This window comes from Eupeodes corollae, chromosome 1, assembly GCF_945859685.1.
Source record: "Eupeodes corollae chromosome 1, idEupCoro1.1, whole genome shotgun sequence".
NCBI lineage: Eukaryota > Metazoa > Arthropoda > Insecta > Diptera > Syrphidae > Eupeodes > Eupeodes corollae.
In genome coordinates this window covers 111,353,348-111,373,962 of record NC_079147.1, presented here as the reverse complement: position 1 = coordinate 111,373,962, position 20,615 = coordinate 111,353,348, and the positions used below count along the sequence as shown (strand labels likewise).

Sequence of the window (20,615 nt, the reverse complement as noted above, 5' to 3'; positions counted from 1 at the left end):
GTCGGAGGCAATTTTGTTCCGGACTCCGTTGGCTAGGGCCACGGGGGATACGTGCAAGAATTGGCGAAAGATGGTCATCGTTCATCTTCACGGTCATCCATTAGCGAGCAAAAGTGTAGTGAAGTATCTCAGTATTTCGACAGACATATAAATGCTGCTCTAACAAAACGACTATTTTACAGCAGTCGGCTTAACCCCAGAGTGAAGGTAATTTGCTACATGGCCCTCATACGGGCGATGATCGTTTATGGTTGTCCTGTGTGGTTCTACGTTGCCCTTCCCAGATAGGGAAGTTTCGGGTGTTCGAGCGGCAGTGTTTACGACGCTGGCTGTACCGACTTACATCGAACAGACGAATCTTCTTACATGCATTACTATTCCAACGAGGTCCTATATAACGGCGCTCGAATCAACAGAATTGACAATATGTTTAAATGCTTTTTACATTACTTACAGCTATGAACAAAGAAATACCACACGTATTTATACTAATGAACTCAAACATTATCATTTTTATTTCAGGACCTCTTACAACTAATAATGCTTCTTCTAAAAATATAAATTTAAAATGTTATGCCATAAACTAGATTTTGAAAGTTATTTCAATTTGTGGTAACGTTATTTCTTGTGCACAAAGAAAGAGCACACATTCCTAGAATTGAAAAAAACGACCTCTTTGCTAAAAAATCTGACATTATTGTTTTTCCTTTCACCTTCACCTTCTTGGTAAACTTATAACTAATTGTTGGCACGTACACTGCCGAATAGAATACCACGCTTTCTTGATACCGGTCCAAAGATCAGTCGAATTTTTGTATTTTGTCTGTCCAATCTTAACCTTAACAACACTCCATAGATGTTCTATTGGGTTAAGATAGGGACTTTGAGCTGGCCAAGTCAGTATATCAATTTGTTCTTCCAAAAGCCAATCTTTGACTATGTTTGATGCATGTTTGAAATCATTGTCATGTATGAATATCAAATTTACTGGCATAGACTCAAAGGAAAATGGTTCCATGGCATTCTTAAGAACATTGAGAATTGAGAATTTATCCATTCTGCCATCAATCCTTACCAGTGGACCCACGTGCATTTTCATGGCTTCCCAGACTAGCAAGTTGCCTTCCCCGTATTGTATACCCTTAAGAGTATACCTGTGATGAAAAAATGTTTTCCCATCTGGACCTATTCGATTAACTTTGGTTTCGTCTCTCCAAAGCACTCTCTTTGACCTCCAAACAGCATAGTTGAGTAATCTTCTTATCAGTCTGCTTGAGACATGAACACTAAATTCATCATTCGCTTTTGCCATAATGTCTCAAGATGACTTAAAAGGGCAACATTTGCACTTTCTACCAATGGCTTTACGGAGTTTTGCGAAGTGGTGGCTTATTTATTTTCTATTGTCAAATCTCGTTTTGCTCTCACTAAACTTATATCATTATAAACCATTTTAAGGGAACAATTAAGTGTTTGTTGTGTATGAAGGTCAAAAATATTTGTCCTCTTTTTTACAATGCGCGTGCATCGGACCATTTTGTTAAAGACTTTTTTATGAAACTATGAACAATACAAAATAAGCAAAATAGCATGTACTATTTCTGTGTTCAGGAGTAAAAGAGAAAATAGTATAATATATAAGTGCCACCCCAACAAATAATACCATATAGAAGTCTAGAATGAAAAGTTACACAGTAGAGTTATTTAATTCAAATATATTCTTAAAAGAAACAAATGGCGAAGAATAATACGAAAACGCTGTTTGATCAATAAACACTCCCAAGTATTTGAACTTGCAAACTACCTCGATAGCAAAAAGACCTGGGCCAAAGTGATTGAAGTTAATTTTAATGGTAATGTTCATACTGTCAAAATTACAGTCAAAAACAAATTTGTTCCAACTTCAAGTGTGAAACCAAAAATCTACAGAATGTCTTGAAACTCCTTATTACGCAGGTTAAAATACTTAAGTTTATTATAACAGACTAGTTTACTTAATGACAACTTATACTGAAAATTTGTGATTATAGGTTTGTTTCCAAAATTAAAAACTCTTATAAAGATGTATATCCTTTGAAACGCATTTGTTTACATTGTTGTATTTTGAGTTTTAAGGAAAAACGTCACGCATGTAGGCAAACCAAGATCACATCGAATTATTTATGTAAATCTTTATAAGAGTGTTTGTGACAAAGATTTTTGGACAGAAATTGTTGGTCTGTCAAATTTTGATATGAAATTCTCTCAGAGATATGAAAACCGCCTAAAAAGTATGAAACGGTTTCGTGGTAAAAATGGTCTGCTGCTTTTTAAATCAATTAAGAACGGTTAATTTAAGTACTCCAATATAATATTTTATAGGCCAACAGAACAATGTCTGTCCAAAGTCATTTTTTAGGCAGAATTTGTCTCTCTGGAGCACTCTCAGCAAAAATAATCCAGTGGATAAACTTTGACATACTAGATATGAACTTGTGGTCGATGCATATTTTCATACAAAACAAATTAAAAGTGATTCCACCTCTTTAGTTGCCTTCCTGTAAGTTTAACCTTATAATTGATCTTTGGAAGCCATCTTTTTCTCAAAGAAATTAAGGGCATATGTATTAATAAACAGTATAGTACATGAATAACAAAAACAATATCCGCAGTATTAATAGTACCGATATAAGTTAAAGTAGAATCTTATTACGGATGGGTTTTTGACTTTTATGCGAGTCTCGAATTGATCTTATGTGATTTCGTTCCCAAATGTTGGTACGATTGATATTGTAAGTATGTATTGTATCTCGATGGCTGTGTTCGTTGAGTGGTTGTGCATTTGGAATCGTGTGTTTTCCATTGGCGAAAAAAAATCAATCTGTTACTGTTGATAATATTTAGTTTTGTTAATGAAAATGGCCTAACTGGGAATATTTTGCAAGAAAAAACAATAGAAAAGATAATTAAGTTTTGAATGTTTCCACCAAAGGTTTTCTAAAATGAAAATGGTGTTTCGATGTTTATGAAATGCAAGTGAAATAGTTTGATACGTGTTAAACAATGAAGAATTGAATAGTTCAGCACCATATAAGAATTTTCTACGATCTCCGACCGGAGTCGAGCTCATTTCACAAACTTTATTCTATTTGTGTTTTTTTTTTATTATTATCCTCACAGGTCTGCTTTCAGTTGCACCAATTTTTAAATACAAAAATCTGGCTATTGCCAATGGGTTTTCTTGGGAAAAAAACACGGGTAACAAACAAAATACAAAGACCAAGCCAAAAGTTTCTCCTTTAAAAATGATAGTACTGCTAAGGAATAGATGACACCAGCGTTAAGTTGGGTACTAGCAGCCCTTATCAAATCTAGTAGGTCAATCTTTGCATATAAATCTATAGAATTATCATGGAGTTGTTACGTTCGCCTTAGCCTCCAGATGGCGTTGGAAGTTTTATATACATAAGTTAAATTAAAAAAACTGCAATTACTAATGCCGCCATATCAAACCTCCGTACTAAAGGTTTTATAAACAATGGGTCAATAGTATTTTAGTTTTATAATGTGCATCTAGCTTAATGAGGTAATTTATATTAATTCTTCATCTGCTCATGCCCTTAAAGCTGAATCCTACTGCTGAATGTGATAGTCTGTCAATCTGACAGATGTCATGTTAATTTGAATGGTTATTTTTTTTCCTGCTGAATTCCCTTTATTTCTGTGGTGCGTCCAAATGTGTAGGAAAAGTTAAAATAATCTCGACGCTATTTAGTTAAATAAAATAAAAAATTGTACATTTTACAAGAAGGCAAAATGCCCAAATACTATTGTGACTATTGCGACACATATTTAACTCATGATTCGCCTAGTGTCCGAAAAACCCACTGTACCGGCCGTAAACATCGTGACAATGTTAAATTTTACTATCAAAAATGGATGGAAGAACAAGCCCAGCATTTAATTGACGCTACCACTGCAGCATTCAAAGCTGGTAAAATATCTCAGAATCCCTTCGCTACAGCTCCACCAAAGCAAGGTGGTGTTGCTATTCCACCACCAACAAATATTGGTCCTCCACCACGACCAGGAATGATGCCGCCGGGAATGCCACCAATGATGATGGGTGCTCATGGACCTTTACCTCCACCAATGATGGGTATGCGTCCACCTCCAATGATGGGACCTATGGGCATGATGGGACCACCTCCACCAATTGGTGCAATGGGAATGCGACCACCGCTGGTGAATGGACCTCCTCCAAAATAATAATCAGAATAAATCTAGTAATTTCTAACTAAACTTTAAATTGTACTTTATTTAAGATTTTTAAATAAGAATTTTTCATTTTATATGATTAAAAACAAAAAAAGGAATACTCCTTGTTTTTTTTACATTATTATTTCAATGAATATACAGCACATCATTTAATACATAGTTGCTGATTTATGAACTTGGACTTTAGAATAGAAGAACATATGCTTCTGGGGTCGGAAAATGAGTTATTTTTAAAATGAAAAATGTTCGCCTTACCTACATAAGTCGAACATTATATTGGCTATTCAAATGACTTTTAGGTTGTGTTCCAACAAACTTTACTTCCCCTTTAAAATGTAACCCCAACAGCTCTCTTTAGTTTGTTATTTTTGCCTTCTTTGGAATCTGTTGATTTCATATTCTTAAATATTATTCCTAATTGCTTAATACAAATAATTCATATTTTGGACATACACAGCTGGTCAAAAAAATAGGTGTGATAATTAATTTTGTATTCCTTTTTTATGTTAAATATTATTTTACGTAGATATTTTTAAAGCTATTAAATTAAATAAATAACAAACACTTTAAGGCTTTGAAAAACATTACAACTATAGATAATATAGCCCCAAAACTACAGATGGAGGTGCGTCTTCCTAAATTAGTAATATTATCGTTTTTAATAATGATTTCTGTATCTTATCACCATTTTTGTTTTATTTTAATAACCTAAGTATCCTCCATTATTATCCAAATCTTTTTAAAGTCGTCACGGGATTTACACTATTAACTTTTGGCATGTTTGCTGGGATATGGAATTCCATTCCCTTGGAACCGCTTCCCACAATTGGTTTCCATTGGGGAAATATTGGCTCCCTAACTAACTAAGCTCATTCCACAAGTTCTCAATAGGATTACGATCAGTTGATTGACTTGGCCATGGGACAACGGATACTTGTTTCTCTTGAAACCAATATTTCACAAGACTTGCGGTACGTTTAATATTTTTGTCTTGGTGAAAGTGCCATCGCAGGGGCAAGTTTTCCTTAGAAAACGGTAACATGACATCTTCCAAAATATCACTATATCCATATTTTGTTAAGATGTTATTCAAACGGACCTACAACGTACCAGGAAAAACAGCCCCACGCCATTATATTCCCTTCTGCGTGTTTAATAGTTTTCGGTGTATACCGGGGGTGGTAGTCCCTACCTTTAAAGTTGAGCCCAGAATCCGATGCAAACAAATTTACTTTTGTTTCATCACTCCACAAGATATTTCGCTATTTTTGTAAGCCCTCTGGTTCGTTCCAATTAGCATGGTTTGAGGCAAATTATTTTCTGGACCTTATATAGCTAGCCCTAAGGAATGGAACTTTCCCGGCGATTCTTCCTGGGATATTCGAGTTTTGAGTTTTTGCCTTCTTCAGATTGAGCGTGCAATGACCGCATTATCAATCAGAGCACCTATAGTCCTTATCGAAATAAAAGGATTAGATTTAGCTAGAAATAGTATGATGCGGTCAGTGGTAGCTGATGTTTTTTCGGCCGGCCTCTATTTTAGCGCATTCCTCTACGCTTAAGAGCATTTGTTATTAGATTTTGAGATCTGCCTAGGAACTCCGCAATAAATTTGTAGGTCTTACCCTCATCTCTAGGTCGAACTAATTTCCTTTCCTAGGCGACCAGTGGACTTTACTACCCATATTCAAACAGTAATGAATGAAAAACTATTGTTTAAAGCTAATAACATGATTTTAAACAACCCACCTCAAGAGTGAAAAAAAGAATATTTATATTATAAGAAGCTTGGATTGTATTTGGAGCACACCTATTTTCATGGACAACTTCTAGAACACACAGAATCTTATTCCAACACAAAAAGCTTATCTGCTTACTTAAATGCAAAAAGTTTAGCATCTTCATAGAGAGAATAGCTGTTCTTTCTTTTAAAAAATGTTGGTTGCATTGCTTGCATTCAAAACAACCGTTAATCAGCAACAAGTCAAGAGTGGATATCAAAAATTTTCTCACACCTATTTTTTGACTAGCTGTGTATGTATTATTTTGAAAAGTTGTTCTCCTTTAAAAAACAGCATGTTTTGAGTTTTTATATGTCTAAAATAAGCATCGGTCCTAGTTTATAATCTTCTACTTAGGGAACCACTACACAATTTTTTTTGTTTTTAATTTTAAATATATGTAAATGACAATATGTGTTGTAATGTTTTACCATGTGAACATTTCCAGCACACTGTGAATAGGTGTAGGTATATCTTTTACAGTGTATTATTAAACGCATTGCCTTTTTTTGTTACTTTTCTAGCATACCTATCTGCAAAAACCAATAAAAGTCCTTAAAATGGTATTATAAATTTCAAATTTGTATTACCATAACTTTTTTTCTTATTTTACGAAAGGCGGCGCTATAGTCCTGTGTGAACTAGGGCCTGACCTAACAAACTTCTCCATCTGGTTCGGTCCCCAGCTAGATGTCTCCAATTGCGTATTCCAAGTTGAATGAGGTCACTTTCCACTTGTGCGCGGAACCTGATCCCCGGTCTTCCTTTACTGCACTGTCTTGTGGGTGCGGATTCGAAGACATTCCGGTCAGATCATTGGTTGCTATGCGTTCTACGGGACCCAGCCATCTCAGTCGTTAGACTTTGATCCTTCTCTCTAAGTCCACGTCGTTGTACAGGCCGTGCAGTTCGCTGTTCCATATTCTCGTCCACTTACATTCTATGCATAAGGGACCGTTGATCACGCAAAGAATTTTTAGACGAGCCGAGGTACTTTCATCCGCTTTTATCAGTGATTAGCAAGAGTTATTCTTTGTTTCATCAACAACTTCGGAGTTACGTCCGTCGATGGTGACGTTTTATCCGAGACGTCGTCGGTGTTGTAGGTCTTTTTTCGATGACAGCATGTACTTTGTCCCATTAACATCACATTGAGTTCTTCCCATTATGTCAATGTTATCATCATATGCCAGTAATTGGGTTGACTTTTGAAAGATAGTGCCTCTAGTGTTCACGTGGGAGCTCTGCACTATTCTTTCAAGGACGATGTCTAAAGCCTTTCTTGACATCGAAAGGTTGGGCTAAGTTGTGTACAACTGTTATGGATAAGCGCGAATTCTTCCCAGCCATCCTGCACAAACGGACGAGTTTGGCAGGGATTCCAAAACTAGACATGGCTCACAGCTCGTTCTTTAAGATGTCGTCATATGCGGATTTAAAATCGATTAAGTGATAGTGGGTATCGATTTGTTGTTCCTGGGCTTTTCCAGTATCTGCCGTAATGTGAATGCTTGACCGACTGTGGACTTTCCTTTTCTAAAGCCACATTGATAAGGACCTATCAGGTTGATGTCGATGGGCTTTAGAAGTTTACATATTACTTTTGAAAGCGATTTTGAGTAGACTGATTCCTCTATAATTAGTGCAATTTAGAGGGTCGCCTTTTTTCAGTATCGGGCAAACAATACTGAGGTGCCATTCATTATCAGATAAGTTGGTGCATGCTCCTAACCAAATTATTTCCAGCTGCTTCGTTAGCCATCTGCTCGAGTTGTTTTAATAGACTTTAGCTTACGTATAGCAATCTTTACTTTCGTCGTTTATATTGAATGGATCATACCTTACAGCGGAATTTCGATATATCGTCTTCGTTATACAGTCTGCAGAAATGATCCTCCCATATCCTCAGCATTGACTGCGGTTCCACTTTGATGGTTCCATTTTCGTTCTTGCAGCCTTTGGTTCGAGTTTTATATGCTTGTGATCGTTTCACCTGCTCATTAAACTTTCGAACCTCATTCCTGTTTTTGAACCTCTCAACATTTTCGACCGCACGCTTCTGATGCTTTGTGATTTTCCTTCTGAGAAGTCGGTGTATCTCTCTCCTCTTCTGCTCTTAAAGCTCGGAAGCAGCTGTCGACCTTCTATGCATCGCCACTTTGCGTGCCTGTTGTTTAGCTGCATTTGCCTGCCGACATTTCTCATCAAACCAGGCGTTTCTTGTTGGTGGCTGTTTGTTGAAAGCCATCTCGTCAAAGGCGGCGCGGCCGGCGACTCATTGGTTCTGGTTCTCAATACATTATTTTAGCGGCATAGAACTTCGAAAGAGGTTACTTGCGATTCGTCGGAGAAGGATTTAGCGATCTCTTGTAATTGAGCCGTTTGACGTTGTTTGTTCGCCCAGCATATCCCTGTACCTTGGCTACAACGATGTAGTGGTCAGAGTCGTTGTTAGCTCCTGGAAAAGTTCGCAATATCGTCAATCTGGTTGACGGTAGATTGATCTGGAGAATTCAAAATTCCTTTGTGGATGTTGAGGTGTGGAAAACGCGTATTGGCTACCATGATGTTTCGCCCGGCAGCAAATTCAATAAGCCTGAATCCGATATCAGAAGTGTTGTGGTGTGGTGGTTTTCTCGATTATTTTTGTTGCTAGCACACCAAGAACTCGAAGAACATATCTTTGATGTTGGCATCCTTCTCTTCTGTGGAGGCGTGTGTGCATATTATACTAATTTTACCAAATTTAGTCGTATGGTCATGAGGCGCTCGTTTGACTTGTTACTTAAGCCTGGATGCAATTAGAATCCAAATAAGAGTTGTTGGTTTTAGCGGTCACCGAAGTAAAGCGAGAGCTTTAGGTCAACACTATCTCTACAAGCAAGTATGAGCTGCCGTGTTGTTTCTCCAGAAATGCATTTCTAAGGAAACCGTAGTTCGTTGAATCCAATGCCGGATTTTCTTTATTTTCCTTTTTCCTTTCAGACTATCGGAATAGGTACACCAGGAAAAAAAAACAGTTTCAGTTAATAAATTGGAAACATATATCATTATTTATTTAGTATATTTAATTAATGTAGTCACAAAAAATAATAATAATAATATTAAAATAATGTAAAATTAAATGGTTAAGTAGGAAGGTAGGTATATTATTATAAAACATAAAAATATGGTACAAGTACAAATAAAATTGTCAAAAATCCATCCGATAGAAATCAACTATCTATTTTAATTTAACACTACGAGAAGAGAGATTATATAAGAAAATTAAAAATTTTGCTAAAATATGTCGATAATAAAAAACAAATGTACAAAAAAGTTATAAATGATTTTTTTAAGTAAACAATTAAATATAAGATATTCAAATCAAAGTCGATCTCTTGTTTTGATGAGAACTAAATGCACAAAAAGTTATAATCTAATCTAAGACATTCTATGTCGTTTGCTGGGTGAAACTAGAATTGGATGCCGCTCCACGTCAGAGAAATTGATTATTTTCTCTTCCGAACGAAGATATTCATTACCAATGTGCTCCAAATCTAAATCACCATTTAAAACTAGAACCTGCAATGAAATAACAATAACAAAAATTATAAATAATTTAAGAGCAAAGAAAAAGATTTTATGGTTACTTACGGGAATCTTTGGTCCTACTCTTTCTTTGATCAACCAATTCTCATGGAGTTCATGTAATTCTTGCAGGTACTTAAGTGGGACACAACTTTCTTCGGAGCGTGCACGTTTTTTCATTCTTTCATAGACAATTTCCGGTGATGTTCGAAGGTAAACTACAATATGGACATAATTTTCAATAATGTAAGGATAACCCTTTAGAAGAATAACATACCAATGAGATCAGCTTGAATGTGGATGGATTGTTCAATGAACTTGTACCATTCATCAAGGATTTGATACATCCCGTCGTGAAGAGTGTTATTAGCACGTAAATTCTCCACAAAACAGTATCTAGATAGGTATACAAGATCATTAAAGGTGTTCTGCTTATCACATTTAGCTACTTACCTTGCACTGAAAAGGGATCGTTCCATTAGTTTGACTTTTTTGTCTGTTGTCATTATGTGACTTTGTAACATGGTTAATGTGACATAACTTTGGAATGGCATTGCCCAACGATGAGGTTCAGTATACATAAGTTCCTAAACAATAAAGAAGTCGAAGAGTGATCGTGAAAGTTAGAAAGGATTTTTGTAAATTCTTACCAATAAATTAACTCCATTGCAATTCCTCCATTTCTCGACTGGTTCGGTAAGAAGGCATACGTCGTCTTGGAACTTATTAAAATGATTTAGGAATGTTGTTTTTCCACTTCCTATATTGCCTTCAATAAGGACAGTGAAGGGTTGGCTGCCAGCAGCATATTTATGTAAATTAACAACGCCCGACTTAGAAGCCATTTGTCGTCCTGATTGAGATGAGTTTTTTCTTTTTAATCGAATTAAATTAAATTCCAAATCAAATCGAAAAAGATAACCAAGTTTCTTGGAACTTAGAGAATCAGAAAACCTAAGGCTTTAAGATTTAATAAATTTAAGTCGTCAATACAGCATTTAAAAAGAACAACCAAGAGAACACAAATGATGACACACAAATAATTAAACTTCTTAGGTGAAATTTTTCGGAATGAATAACCTTTTGAGTTTTGTTGGTGATCTGATAGAATTATGAAATGTTGGCGGGAATAAAAAGAGCGCCAAGATTTCTTATTTGTTTACTTAATTGACAGTACTCTGTTCACATTCATCTACACAGAAACAGATCCAATCGATGTTTTGCTTTTTAAAAATACTTATTTTGAATTCTGAACGAGCTGTTGACATTTGGGAATTTAACAAGGGGATCATTAAAAAAGAGGGAAATGTATTTTGTTGTTTGTGACATTATGCTTCAAACAGATTGAGCAAGCATTAGAAGCATGAACAGCAGGTTTTAATACCTGACATTATTAGACTTGAGCGTATGGAAGTATTGAAGGGCTCTCGTGTTGGATAGGGTATCTTGGATAGGTGGATTTTTAGATACCTTGTTGAACGAGTTGGATAGCTGTCAAAAAATAAAAACAACATTCAGCTGTTTACAAAAATAAGAGAAACATTTAAGCTGTGAAGTCAAAATTGTTGTAAGATAAAACATTTGATGGATAATTCAACTGATTCGTCGGACGATGATGCATTGATAGGTGCGTAACAATTTAATAATTAAGTCAATTTTGAAGTGTAAAAAAAGGTCATAATTACCTTGCAAAATTCGGAGGCAAATAGCTTCTTCATCGTCTATTATGTACAGAACATCCTCAAATACAACTTTAACTAACATTTTGTATCTTTTTGTTTACCAACAAATACAAAAATCTGAAATCAATTTTTAAGTTTCTTGAAATTCAACCATGTGTTGAATCAGCTGTTTTGTCAGATACCTACATACCCCAGGAATTCTCGGATACCTTTTATGACATCTCAGCATTTGATGTTCAAATGGTAGACATGTGCATTCAAGAGGACACAAGCGTCCACAGGTTTTTCTCACAACCAACCTCTGTCTATCAACTCCTACCCTCACCTCCCTGGGTGAACATCGGGTGCCTAGTATTTCAACTAGAGATTGGGTTCCAACCCCAGTGGAAAGTTGTTGGGGGCATCAAACGATAGAGGTGTTTCCACTAAGGCACCTCTCCCTATCCAGACGGCAGCGGAGGAATTCCCGAGAGGGAATCAACGGTGGCGTCTACAGTTCCAGTAAGGTTGAACTACTTAGTGAACACCTTATAGGGCTTCTATAAGGAGCGGTTTTATCCGGCTCCCCATCCTTGGAGTTATACTTAGGATCTGGCCCTCCAGGTTGGGGTTGTGCCGTCGGGGTGACTTCCTGGCCACGTAAAAGCTTTCATAGTTGCGAAGCACCAACAAGCCTCGGATACAGACGGATTTACTGTTGACAACCAACGCAAACGAATAAAGGACAACGAACTTCGGTTATGCACGTGGAGTGTTGGGTCCCTTAACAGACCACGTGCGGCCGAAGAATTAGCGGAGGCCCTAGACCGCTATAAAGCAGATATCACCGCCATCCAGGGAATACGATGGGATGGGCCGGGCAAAAAGAGGATGAAAAACTGCGATATTTACTTTGACGACTGCTACCACGAAAACCAACAGCGCTTATTTGGATGCGGCTTCATCATTGGAGCCAGACTTAGGCAAGAAGTCTTGAGCTATAGGTGCATCAATGAGCGCCTCATGACCATACGCATTAAAGCTAAATTCGGCAACATTAGCCTGATATGCGCGCACGCCCCCACAGAAGAGAGAGACGACAACACCAAAGATATGTTCTTCGAGCTCCTAAACAAAACATATGAGCAGTGCCCTAGCTACGATATTAAAATAGTCCTGGGCGATTTTAATGCCAAGCTAGGAAGGGAAGACATCTTTGGTGGAATAATCGGGAAGACCAGCCTGCACGACAACACTTCCGACAACGGATTCAGGCTCATAGATTTTGCTGCGGGGCGAAACGTCATGGTAGCCAGTACGCGTTTTCCACAACTCAACATCCACAAAGGTACTTGCACTTCTCCAGATCAATCTACCGTCAACCAGATTGACCATATTGCGATCGACGCCTGACACGCATCCAGCATAATGGATGTCCGAACTTTCCGAGGAGCTAACATCGACTCGTTGTAGCCAAATAGGCACTTCGGATTTCCAGACCCAATGCAAAACAGGGTGATGCTGGGAGAAGGTGCAACGTCGAACGGCTACAATCGCCAGAGATCGCCAAATCCTTTTCCGACCGAGTTACAAGTAACTTCTCTCGAAGTTCTCTGCCGCCAACACAATGCATAGAAAACCAGTGGCAACATTGCCAAGATGCAATCAGAGAAGCCGCCTCTAATGTGCTGGGTTTCAAACAGCCACCAACAAGGAACCCCTGGTTTGATGGGGAATGTCGGCAGGCAAATGTAGCCAAACAACAGGCACGCAAAGCGGCGCTGCATAAAAGGACGAGAGCTGCTCATGAGCCCTATGAGCAGAAGAGGCGAAAGAAACGCCGACTTCTCAGGAGGAAAAAGAGAGGGCATGAGAAGCGTGCGGTCGAAGATGTTGAGAGGTTTAAAAGCAGGAATGAAGTTCGAAAGTTTATGAACAGGCGAAACGAAATTCACATGTACATAAACCTAGAACCAAAGGCTGCAAAGACGAAAGTGGAAACATGATAGTGGAACCGCAGTCAATGCTGAGGATAAGGAAGGACTACTTCTGCAGACTGTATAACGGCGAGGACGAACTGAATTTCGCTGTCAGGCAGGATGATCCATTCAACATAGACGACGAAAGCCAACAATCCCGTCCTCCCGACGTAGACGAAGTAAAGATTGCCATATCTAAACTGTAGTCTAATAAAGCAGCTGGAGATAAGTTGGTTAGGAGCATGCACCAACTTATCTGTAAGATATGGTCGGAAGAAAGCATGCCCGATAAATGGAAACTCAGTATTGTTTGCCCGATCCTGAAAAAAGGAGACCTTCTAAACTGCACCAACTATAGAGGAATCAGTCTACTTAACATCGCCTATAAAATCTTCTCTGCCGTAATATGTGAAGGTCTAAAGCACATCGTCAACAACCTGATAGGTCCTTATCAGTGTGGTTTTAGACCAGGAAAGTCCACAGTTGATCAAATATTCACATTACGGCAGATCCTTTAAAAAAACCCAAGAACACCAAATCGACACCCACCATCTTTTCATCGATTTCAAGGCCGCATATGACAGCATATACAGCGACGAGCTGTATAGAGCTATGTCTAGTTTTGGCAACCCTGCCAAACTCGTCCGTTTGTGCAGGATGACCATGGAGAATTCACGCTACTCCATAAAGGTTGAAAACAACTTAACAGAACCTTTCAATGTCAAAAAAGGTTTTAGACAAGGTGATGCGCTGTCAAGCAATTTTTTAACATCGTGCTTGAAAGAATAGTGCAGAGCTCTCACGTCAACACTAGAGACACTATCTTTCAAAAGTCTGTCCAATTACTGGCATATGCTGATGACATTGACATAATCGAAAGAACTCAGCGTGATGTCAATGGGGCTTTTGTGAGTATTGAGGCAGAGGCGGCAAAAATAGGTTTAACGGTTAATGAGGGCAAAACAAAGTACATGCTGTCGTCAAGAAAGGACATACAACACCGACGTCTTGGTCAAAACGTCACCATCGACAGACGTAACTTTGAAGGACTTCATCTACCTAGGCTCCGTTGTAAACGCAGAAAACAACACCAGCGCTGAGATCAAACGCGGAATAACTCTTGCTAACTGCTCTTTCTTTGGACTAAGAAAGCAATTGAGTGGTAAAGTCCTCTCTCGAGGGACCAAAGTGTTGCTATATAAGACCCTTATCATCCCCGTCCTGACGGTGCAGAAGCATGGACAATGACAAAAGCGATGAAAGCACCTTGAGTCGCTCCGAGAGAAAAGTTCTTCGTGGGATCTACGGTCCCGTATGCATCGAAGGGGAGTGGAGGAGAAGATGGAACGCCGAGCTGTACGGGCTGTACAGCAACGTAGGCTTAGCCAGAAGAGTAAAAGTCCAACGACTAAGATGGCTGTGTCACGTAGAGCGCATGGAAACCAATGCTGCGGCCCGGAAAGTCCTCGAATCCACACCCGCAGGACAGCGCAGTAGAGGAAGACCGCGAATCAGGTGGGGCGCACAAGTGGAAGCGCCCAACTTGAAGCGCGAAACTGGAGACATCTAGCTAGGGACCGAGCTAGATGGAGAAGTTTGTTGGGTGAGGCCCTAGTTCACACAGGACTGTAGCGCCACCTTAAGTAAGTAAGCTTTTTTTGATCAGCTGTTATTTTACACGTAAACACTAAGAAAAAGGTATCCGGATACGCTATCTATCTGAGATTGAACGCAGCCAATTATTCACTGTTTTTTTAATGCCTGATTTGTAGAAGAAGTACTAAAGCGGCCTCAAGGCTTTTTTTTGTTCATAATTATGCCGATGATTATAAAATAAGATGAATGAGTTGAGAATTGAGCTGATTTTTTCACACTTACTGTGGTAAAAATGTCAAATTGATGGTCGAAATGCTGCATTTTAGTATCCTATATGGTCAAAATTCTGTGTGATACTGTATGGTCATAATACTGTATGGTTAACATTCTGTATTTCAAAATACTTTATCACAAAAAGCTGTATTGTCAAAGTCTTGTACCAAATAATAGTGGAAGTTTTGACAGATCAATTAGTATGGTGCAATTGTTGAATATGATAGGAACAATTTATGTCAAAATTTGAGAGAGATAAAAATAATTGTGAAGAAAAAAATGATAAATAGAAAATAAGAAAAAAAAACAACATTTATTTTCTTTTTATTTTTTATTAATATCATATTCTCCTAACAATTTTTACAATTAATTAGAGGGAATAAATTGAACAAACGGATAAGTTTGCCATGGATACCAAAACTAGACATTGATCTGTAGAGCTTTTCCCTATAGATGCTGTCATACGCGGCAGAGAGATAGCGGGTATCGATTTGAAGTTCCTGGGTTTTTTCCAAGATCTGCCGTAGTGTGAATATTTGGTCGATAGTGGACTTTCCTGGTCTGAAGCCACACTGATAAGGACCAATCACGTTGTTGACGAAAGGCTTCAGACATTCACATAATACGGCAGGGGGGATCTTATATGCAATATTAAGGAGACTGATGCCTCTGTAGTAGTACCTGTGGCATGATGGTTAGTGCGTTGGACTGTCATGCAAGGGGTCTTGGGTTCAATCCCTGCCTGTGCCACCAATTCTTGCGAGGAATTGACAAATCCTTCAAGAGTAATTCTTGCCATAAAAAAGTGCTTTCTCAAACTAGCCGTTTGGATTCGGCCTAAAATTGTAGGCCCTTCCATTCCTGACAACAGTACTCGCAAACAGGAATGGTTGAGAGTTGTAAGTCACTAGGCCCTGGTTCACAACGGACTGGTGCGCCACCCCATTTGATTTTTTGTTGCCTCTGTAGTTGGCGCAATTAAGATGATCTCCTTTCCTATGTATCGGGCATACTATGCTGAGATTCCACTCATCGGGCATGCTTTCTTAAGACCATATTTTGCATACCAAGTCATCGCCTGCTGCTTTTAATAGTTCGGCAGCGATGCCGTCAGCTCCAGCAGCTGTTTGACTTAAGTTTAGATATAGCTATCTTCACTTCGTCAAGGTCTGGTAGGCGGAATAGTTGATCTGCGTCGCCAAGGTTGAGTGGTTCTATTCCCCTTACAGCGGAATTCGGTTCGTCATAGCCGTTATATAATTTGGAAAAGTGAGCTTTCCATATTCTCAGCATTGACTGCGGTTCTACTATGATGTTCCCCTGATCGTCTTTACAGGCTTCGGTTCGTAGCTGGTAGCCTTTGGAGTTTTTTTTGTACCTTTTGGTAAAATTTACGAACTTCATTCCTGTTGTGACATCCCTCTATCTCCTCGATCGCGCGCTTCTCATGCTCTCTTTTTTTCCATTTAAGAAGCCGGTGTTCCTCTCTACTCTTCTGCTCGTAGAGCTCGCGAGCAGCTCTGGTCCTTTTGTGCAGTGCCGTTTTGCCGGCATTCGTCGTCAAACCAGGGGTTTCGCTGTGGTGGTAGTGTGAATCCTAGCACTTCAGAGGCGGCATCTCTGATGGCTGCAAGGCAATGTTGCCACTGGTTTTCAGTGCTTAATGCAGGCAGCATAGGACTCCATAAGAGGTTATTAGAGACTCGATCGGAAAAGGATTGTAGCCGTCTAACGTTAAATCTTCTCACAGTACTTTCTTGTTTTGGCTTGGATCGGGATATCCGTACCCGTACCTTGGCTACAACGAGGTAGTGGTCCGAGTCAATGTTGGCCCCTCGGAATGTTCGGATGTCCTGTATACTGGAGAAGTGTCGTGCGTCGATCGCAATGTGGTCAATCTGGTGGACGGTTGATTGATCAGGAGATTTCCATGTCCCCTTGTGGATATTGAGATGTGTGAACTGCGTCTCGCCCCGCAGAGAAATTGATCAGCCTGAATCGTTGTCGAAGGTGGTATCGTGCAGGCTGTATCTCCCGCTTATGCTACCAAAGATGTCTTTTCTTCCTAGGTTGGCATTAAAATCTCCCAAGACAATTTTAATGTCATAGCCAGGGCACTGCTATATGTCTTGTCCAAGAGCTCCAAGAATATGTCTTTGGTGTCTTCATCTTTCTCCTCTATTGGGGCATGCGCACATGTTGGCAAATTTAGCCTTGATGCGGATTGTCGTGATGCACTCGCCCACACTGTTGAAACTCAAGACTTTTTGCCTGAGTCTAGTTCCAACAACAAATCCACACCCAAATAGACGCTGTTTTTGTTCTCGGTAGCAGTCGCCGTAGTATACATCGCAGTCTTTTAGTTTGCGTCCATCCCATCGCAATTCTTGGATAGCGGTAATATCTGCCTTGCAGCAGTTTAGGGCTTCTGCTTATTGTTAGGCTGCACGTGGTCTGTTAAAGGACCTAACATTCCACATACAGATCCGAAGTTCGTTGTCCTTATTTCGTTTGCGTGGGTTGTCAATAGTGAATCTGTCCGTATCCGAGTCTTATTGGTGCTTCGCAACTAAAGGTATTGTTTACGTGGCCAGGAAGTCACCCCGAAGGCACAACCCCCAAGCTGGAGGGCTAGATCCTTAGTATAACTCCAAGGACGGGGAATGTCGAAGAAGCCCTATAAGGTGTTCACTAAGTAGTTCAACTTTACTGGAACTGTAGACGCCACTATTGATTCCATCTCGAGAATTCGTCCGCTGCCATCTGGATAAGGAGAGGTGCCTTAGTGGAAACACCTCTCCTCCCTCTCGTTTGCCGCCATCGTTTGCTTTGCACTGGGGTAAGAACCCAATCTCCAGTTGAGGTACTAGACACCCGATGTTCACCGCGGAGATGTGAGAGTAGGAGTTGATAGACAGGTGGTTTTTGAGAAAAAACTGTCTGGCTTACAGAGGGTAAATGAACGCACAAGTTGGGAATGTACAAAACGTCCTTCACAGAAACATCTCGGACATTCTTCTGGACAGCAACTCGTAGATTCAAAATTTTTGTTGGGCAGTTCCGCAAAATATGCCCAAATTTCGACATTCGTAGCACCTTCTTCCACGTGACTTTTACGTTGGCTTTCGTTTGCAAAGAACACTGCAGATTCGGACTCACTAGTTTTAACTTTTTGAAGTAGTTTTGTTTTGATAGCATCTGCGGTAATGGGAGAACCTGATATATCAATGGCCTTTATCATCGGGCGATAGTCGTCAGATAATCCAGCAAGCAGCAAAGTACAAACCCATTCGCCACTCACCTCCATGGCCACTGATCTCAATTTGTGGGTAAGTACTACTTGGTTACGTATGACTCGACAGAATCACTATCATCCAATCGTGTAGTGATTAAAGTCCCCAAAAGTCCAACTCTGCGCGTCAGTCCTGAATCCTCAAAAGCTCGTTTCAGATTGTTCCATGCTTCTTTTGCAGTCTTCGCAGACTGAAAATGGATGAAGCATGTCTTAACCGCGAACTTTCAGCAATCCCAATTTTTTCGACCTTTAAGTTTTTCGGTAGAGGGCAATACGTTTTGTGACATCACGAAAAATCTTGCGAAAATATTCAGCTTCTTCCAATAAAATTTCAATGGGTCTTTAATTTAATTAACTATGTGAGGAATTGACCGGGCCCATAACATTTTAAAAGTTGCTTTAAATTTAAATAAAAGAATATACGCTTCAACAGTTTGAAGATTCAGAAAAGAATAGCAAATTTAGTAAAGTAAATTCCAAGTAAAAATAAAACAAACAAATAAACAAAATAATAAGTTGATGAAAATCTTATTCTAAAGTAAAATAAGCGGTTTATTTTAGCAGAAATGGTTTTTAATGACAACCTATTGTTATGTATACAATTATTTAAAGACCTAAAATCTCAACAAATTAAAGCTTAAATGAAACCAAACCATAGAACATCGTCGCGAATGCTTTATAGTATTTTATCAAGTGCATAGTTAAGGTAATTTCTTGAAATGAATGTAAGTTTCAGTAAGTATTCAACCAACAGCTCACAACAGCGATTTAAGTCTTGAATACTAATTTGTTTGTTCTCAATTAATATGTAGAGGTAATAACTTGATATCTATTGCAAACAAATGGTCTGGCTCCCAAAAATAATATTCCAAATTTCAGGCTTCGAAGTTTAGCAAAACATAAAAATCGTACCCATTTTGAACAAACTGGCCACTAAAATTATTAAGTTAAATCATCAGACTATAAAATGAGAACTTTCTATGAATATACTTTCCGTCCCTTCAAAAACTCTTACACGCTTTTCCAAATTTGTTTGGTTTACATTTTCAAATCGTCCTTACAGCCAAAGCAAAATGCAAATATTTGGAACGCCCAACAGTTTTTTTTTATATTTTTTTAAGGTCCTAAGACGCTAAATAACATTTGTTTCATTTTATCATAAATAAGCTTCGAAACTTAATAATTTTCCATGACGTCCGACTAAATCCACATTTAGTATCGTGGGCTGCCCTGCTATTAGAATGTATCGAAGTATCCTCTGGCAACTAAATTAATAAACCATCTGGGACGACTTAATATCTGCATCAAAAACTCAACCCATATCGTTGCACAATCACCGTATTCGCTTGACTTTGCACCATTTGACTTAAAGGACCCTGCAGTGGACATCGTTTAGTCATAAAAACTGAAGTGAGACTATACCAGAAGAGGATATGTACAAGGGTATTGCATTCGGAAGCACATTTTTGAGGAAGATGACAGAATTTAGAAGAATAAATAAAGATAAAAAATAAAGATATCTATTAAAAAAAATGTCGGTTTACTTTTGCTCCAAGTATAGTAAATAAGCTTCAAATGAGAAATGCAGGAATCTCGAACAAAAGTAGGGAATAAATTTTAACTTTATTATTTCATTGTTAAATTCACTGCGACCAACCAAAAACAAACCCTAAAGAACACTAAATTTTCAGAATTATTAAACTATTCTTATTACTTATTACAGCTCTGCTCTGATTGAGTGTAACGTTTAAACTAAAAAGTAACATCCAACTTTCATAATGCTTTATTTAATAAAGCAAAAATATATTCTATACGAATATAATCAAACAATAATTGGAAAAATTGCAATCGTCATTACTGATCAATTAAACATATAAATCAATATAATTCATCTATAATAAAAACTACACTTACCTATAGTTCTTAATAGCATTTGAATAATAAAATGACAAGTATTACATTAACGTTAAATTGATATAATAATTTTTAATTGGAATTTCACAATACTTTTAGGAATTTTATTTGTAAATAAAAAGAATCAAGCAAGAACATGAATTTTGATTGGAAGGTAAGTTCACGGTGAAGGTAATCAACCGGTTGTCAAGTAATGGTAGGTTTGGAAGAGGAAATCAACATTAAGTGAGAAACAGATTGGATCATTGGCTGGGCACAATATACACGCGACAGGACAGTGGACTTACTT

General features: G+C 38.4%; 2 protein-coding genes across 2 annotated transcripts; one reads left to right on the top strand and one right to left on the bottom strand.

Moving 5' to 3' along the window:
- The first annotated feature begins 3,677 nt into the window (after positions 1-3,677).
- Positions 3,678-4,351, top strand: LOC129939566 (U1 small nuclear ribonucleoprotein C). The gene has a single exon (XM_056047622.1). It carries the CDS (start codon positions 3,796-3,798, stop codon positions 4,246-4,248), a length of 453 nt encoding a protein of 150 aa, XP_055903597.1. The 5' UTR covers positions 3,678-3,795; the 3' UTR covers positions 4,249-4,351.
- Positions 4,352-9,121: 4,770 nt separating this feature from the next.
- Positions 9,122-20,485, bottom strand: LOC129942128 (deoxynucleoside kinase). Its single transcript, XM_056050936.1, has 6 exons — positions 20,327-20,485; positions 10,259-10,461; positions 10,062-10,195; positions 9,886-10,004; positions 9,675-9,826; positions 9,122-9,602 (listed from the first exon to the last, which is right to left on the bottom strand). Exons 1-6 carry the CDS (start codon positions 20,343-20,345, stop codon positions 9,462-9,464), a joined length of 768 nt encoding a protein of 255 aa, XP_055906911.1. The 5' UTR covers positions 20,346-20,485; the 3' UTR covers positions 9,122-9,461.
- Positions 20,486-20,615: the final 130 nt, after the last annotated feature.

Bases quoted from the DNA above. Each gene is read 5' to 3' on its own strand.
- LOC129939566 (XM_056047622.1), top strand. From the start codon at position 3,796: ATGCCCAAATACTATTGTGACTATTGCGACACATATTTAACTCATGAT.
- LOC129942128 (XM_056050936.1), bottom strand. The intron at 10,196-10,258 runs GTAAGAATTTAC...TTTATTGTTTAG, and splicing joins GCAATGGAGTTAATTTATTG to GAACTTATGTATACTGAACC. The intron at 10,005-10,061 runs GTAAGTAGCTAA...ATACCTATCTAG, and splicing joins CGATCCCTTTTCAGTGCAAG to ATACTGTTTTGTGGAGAATT.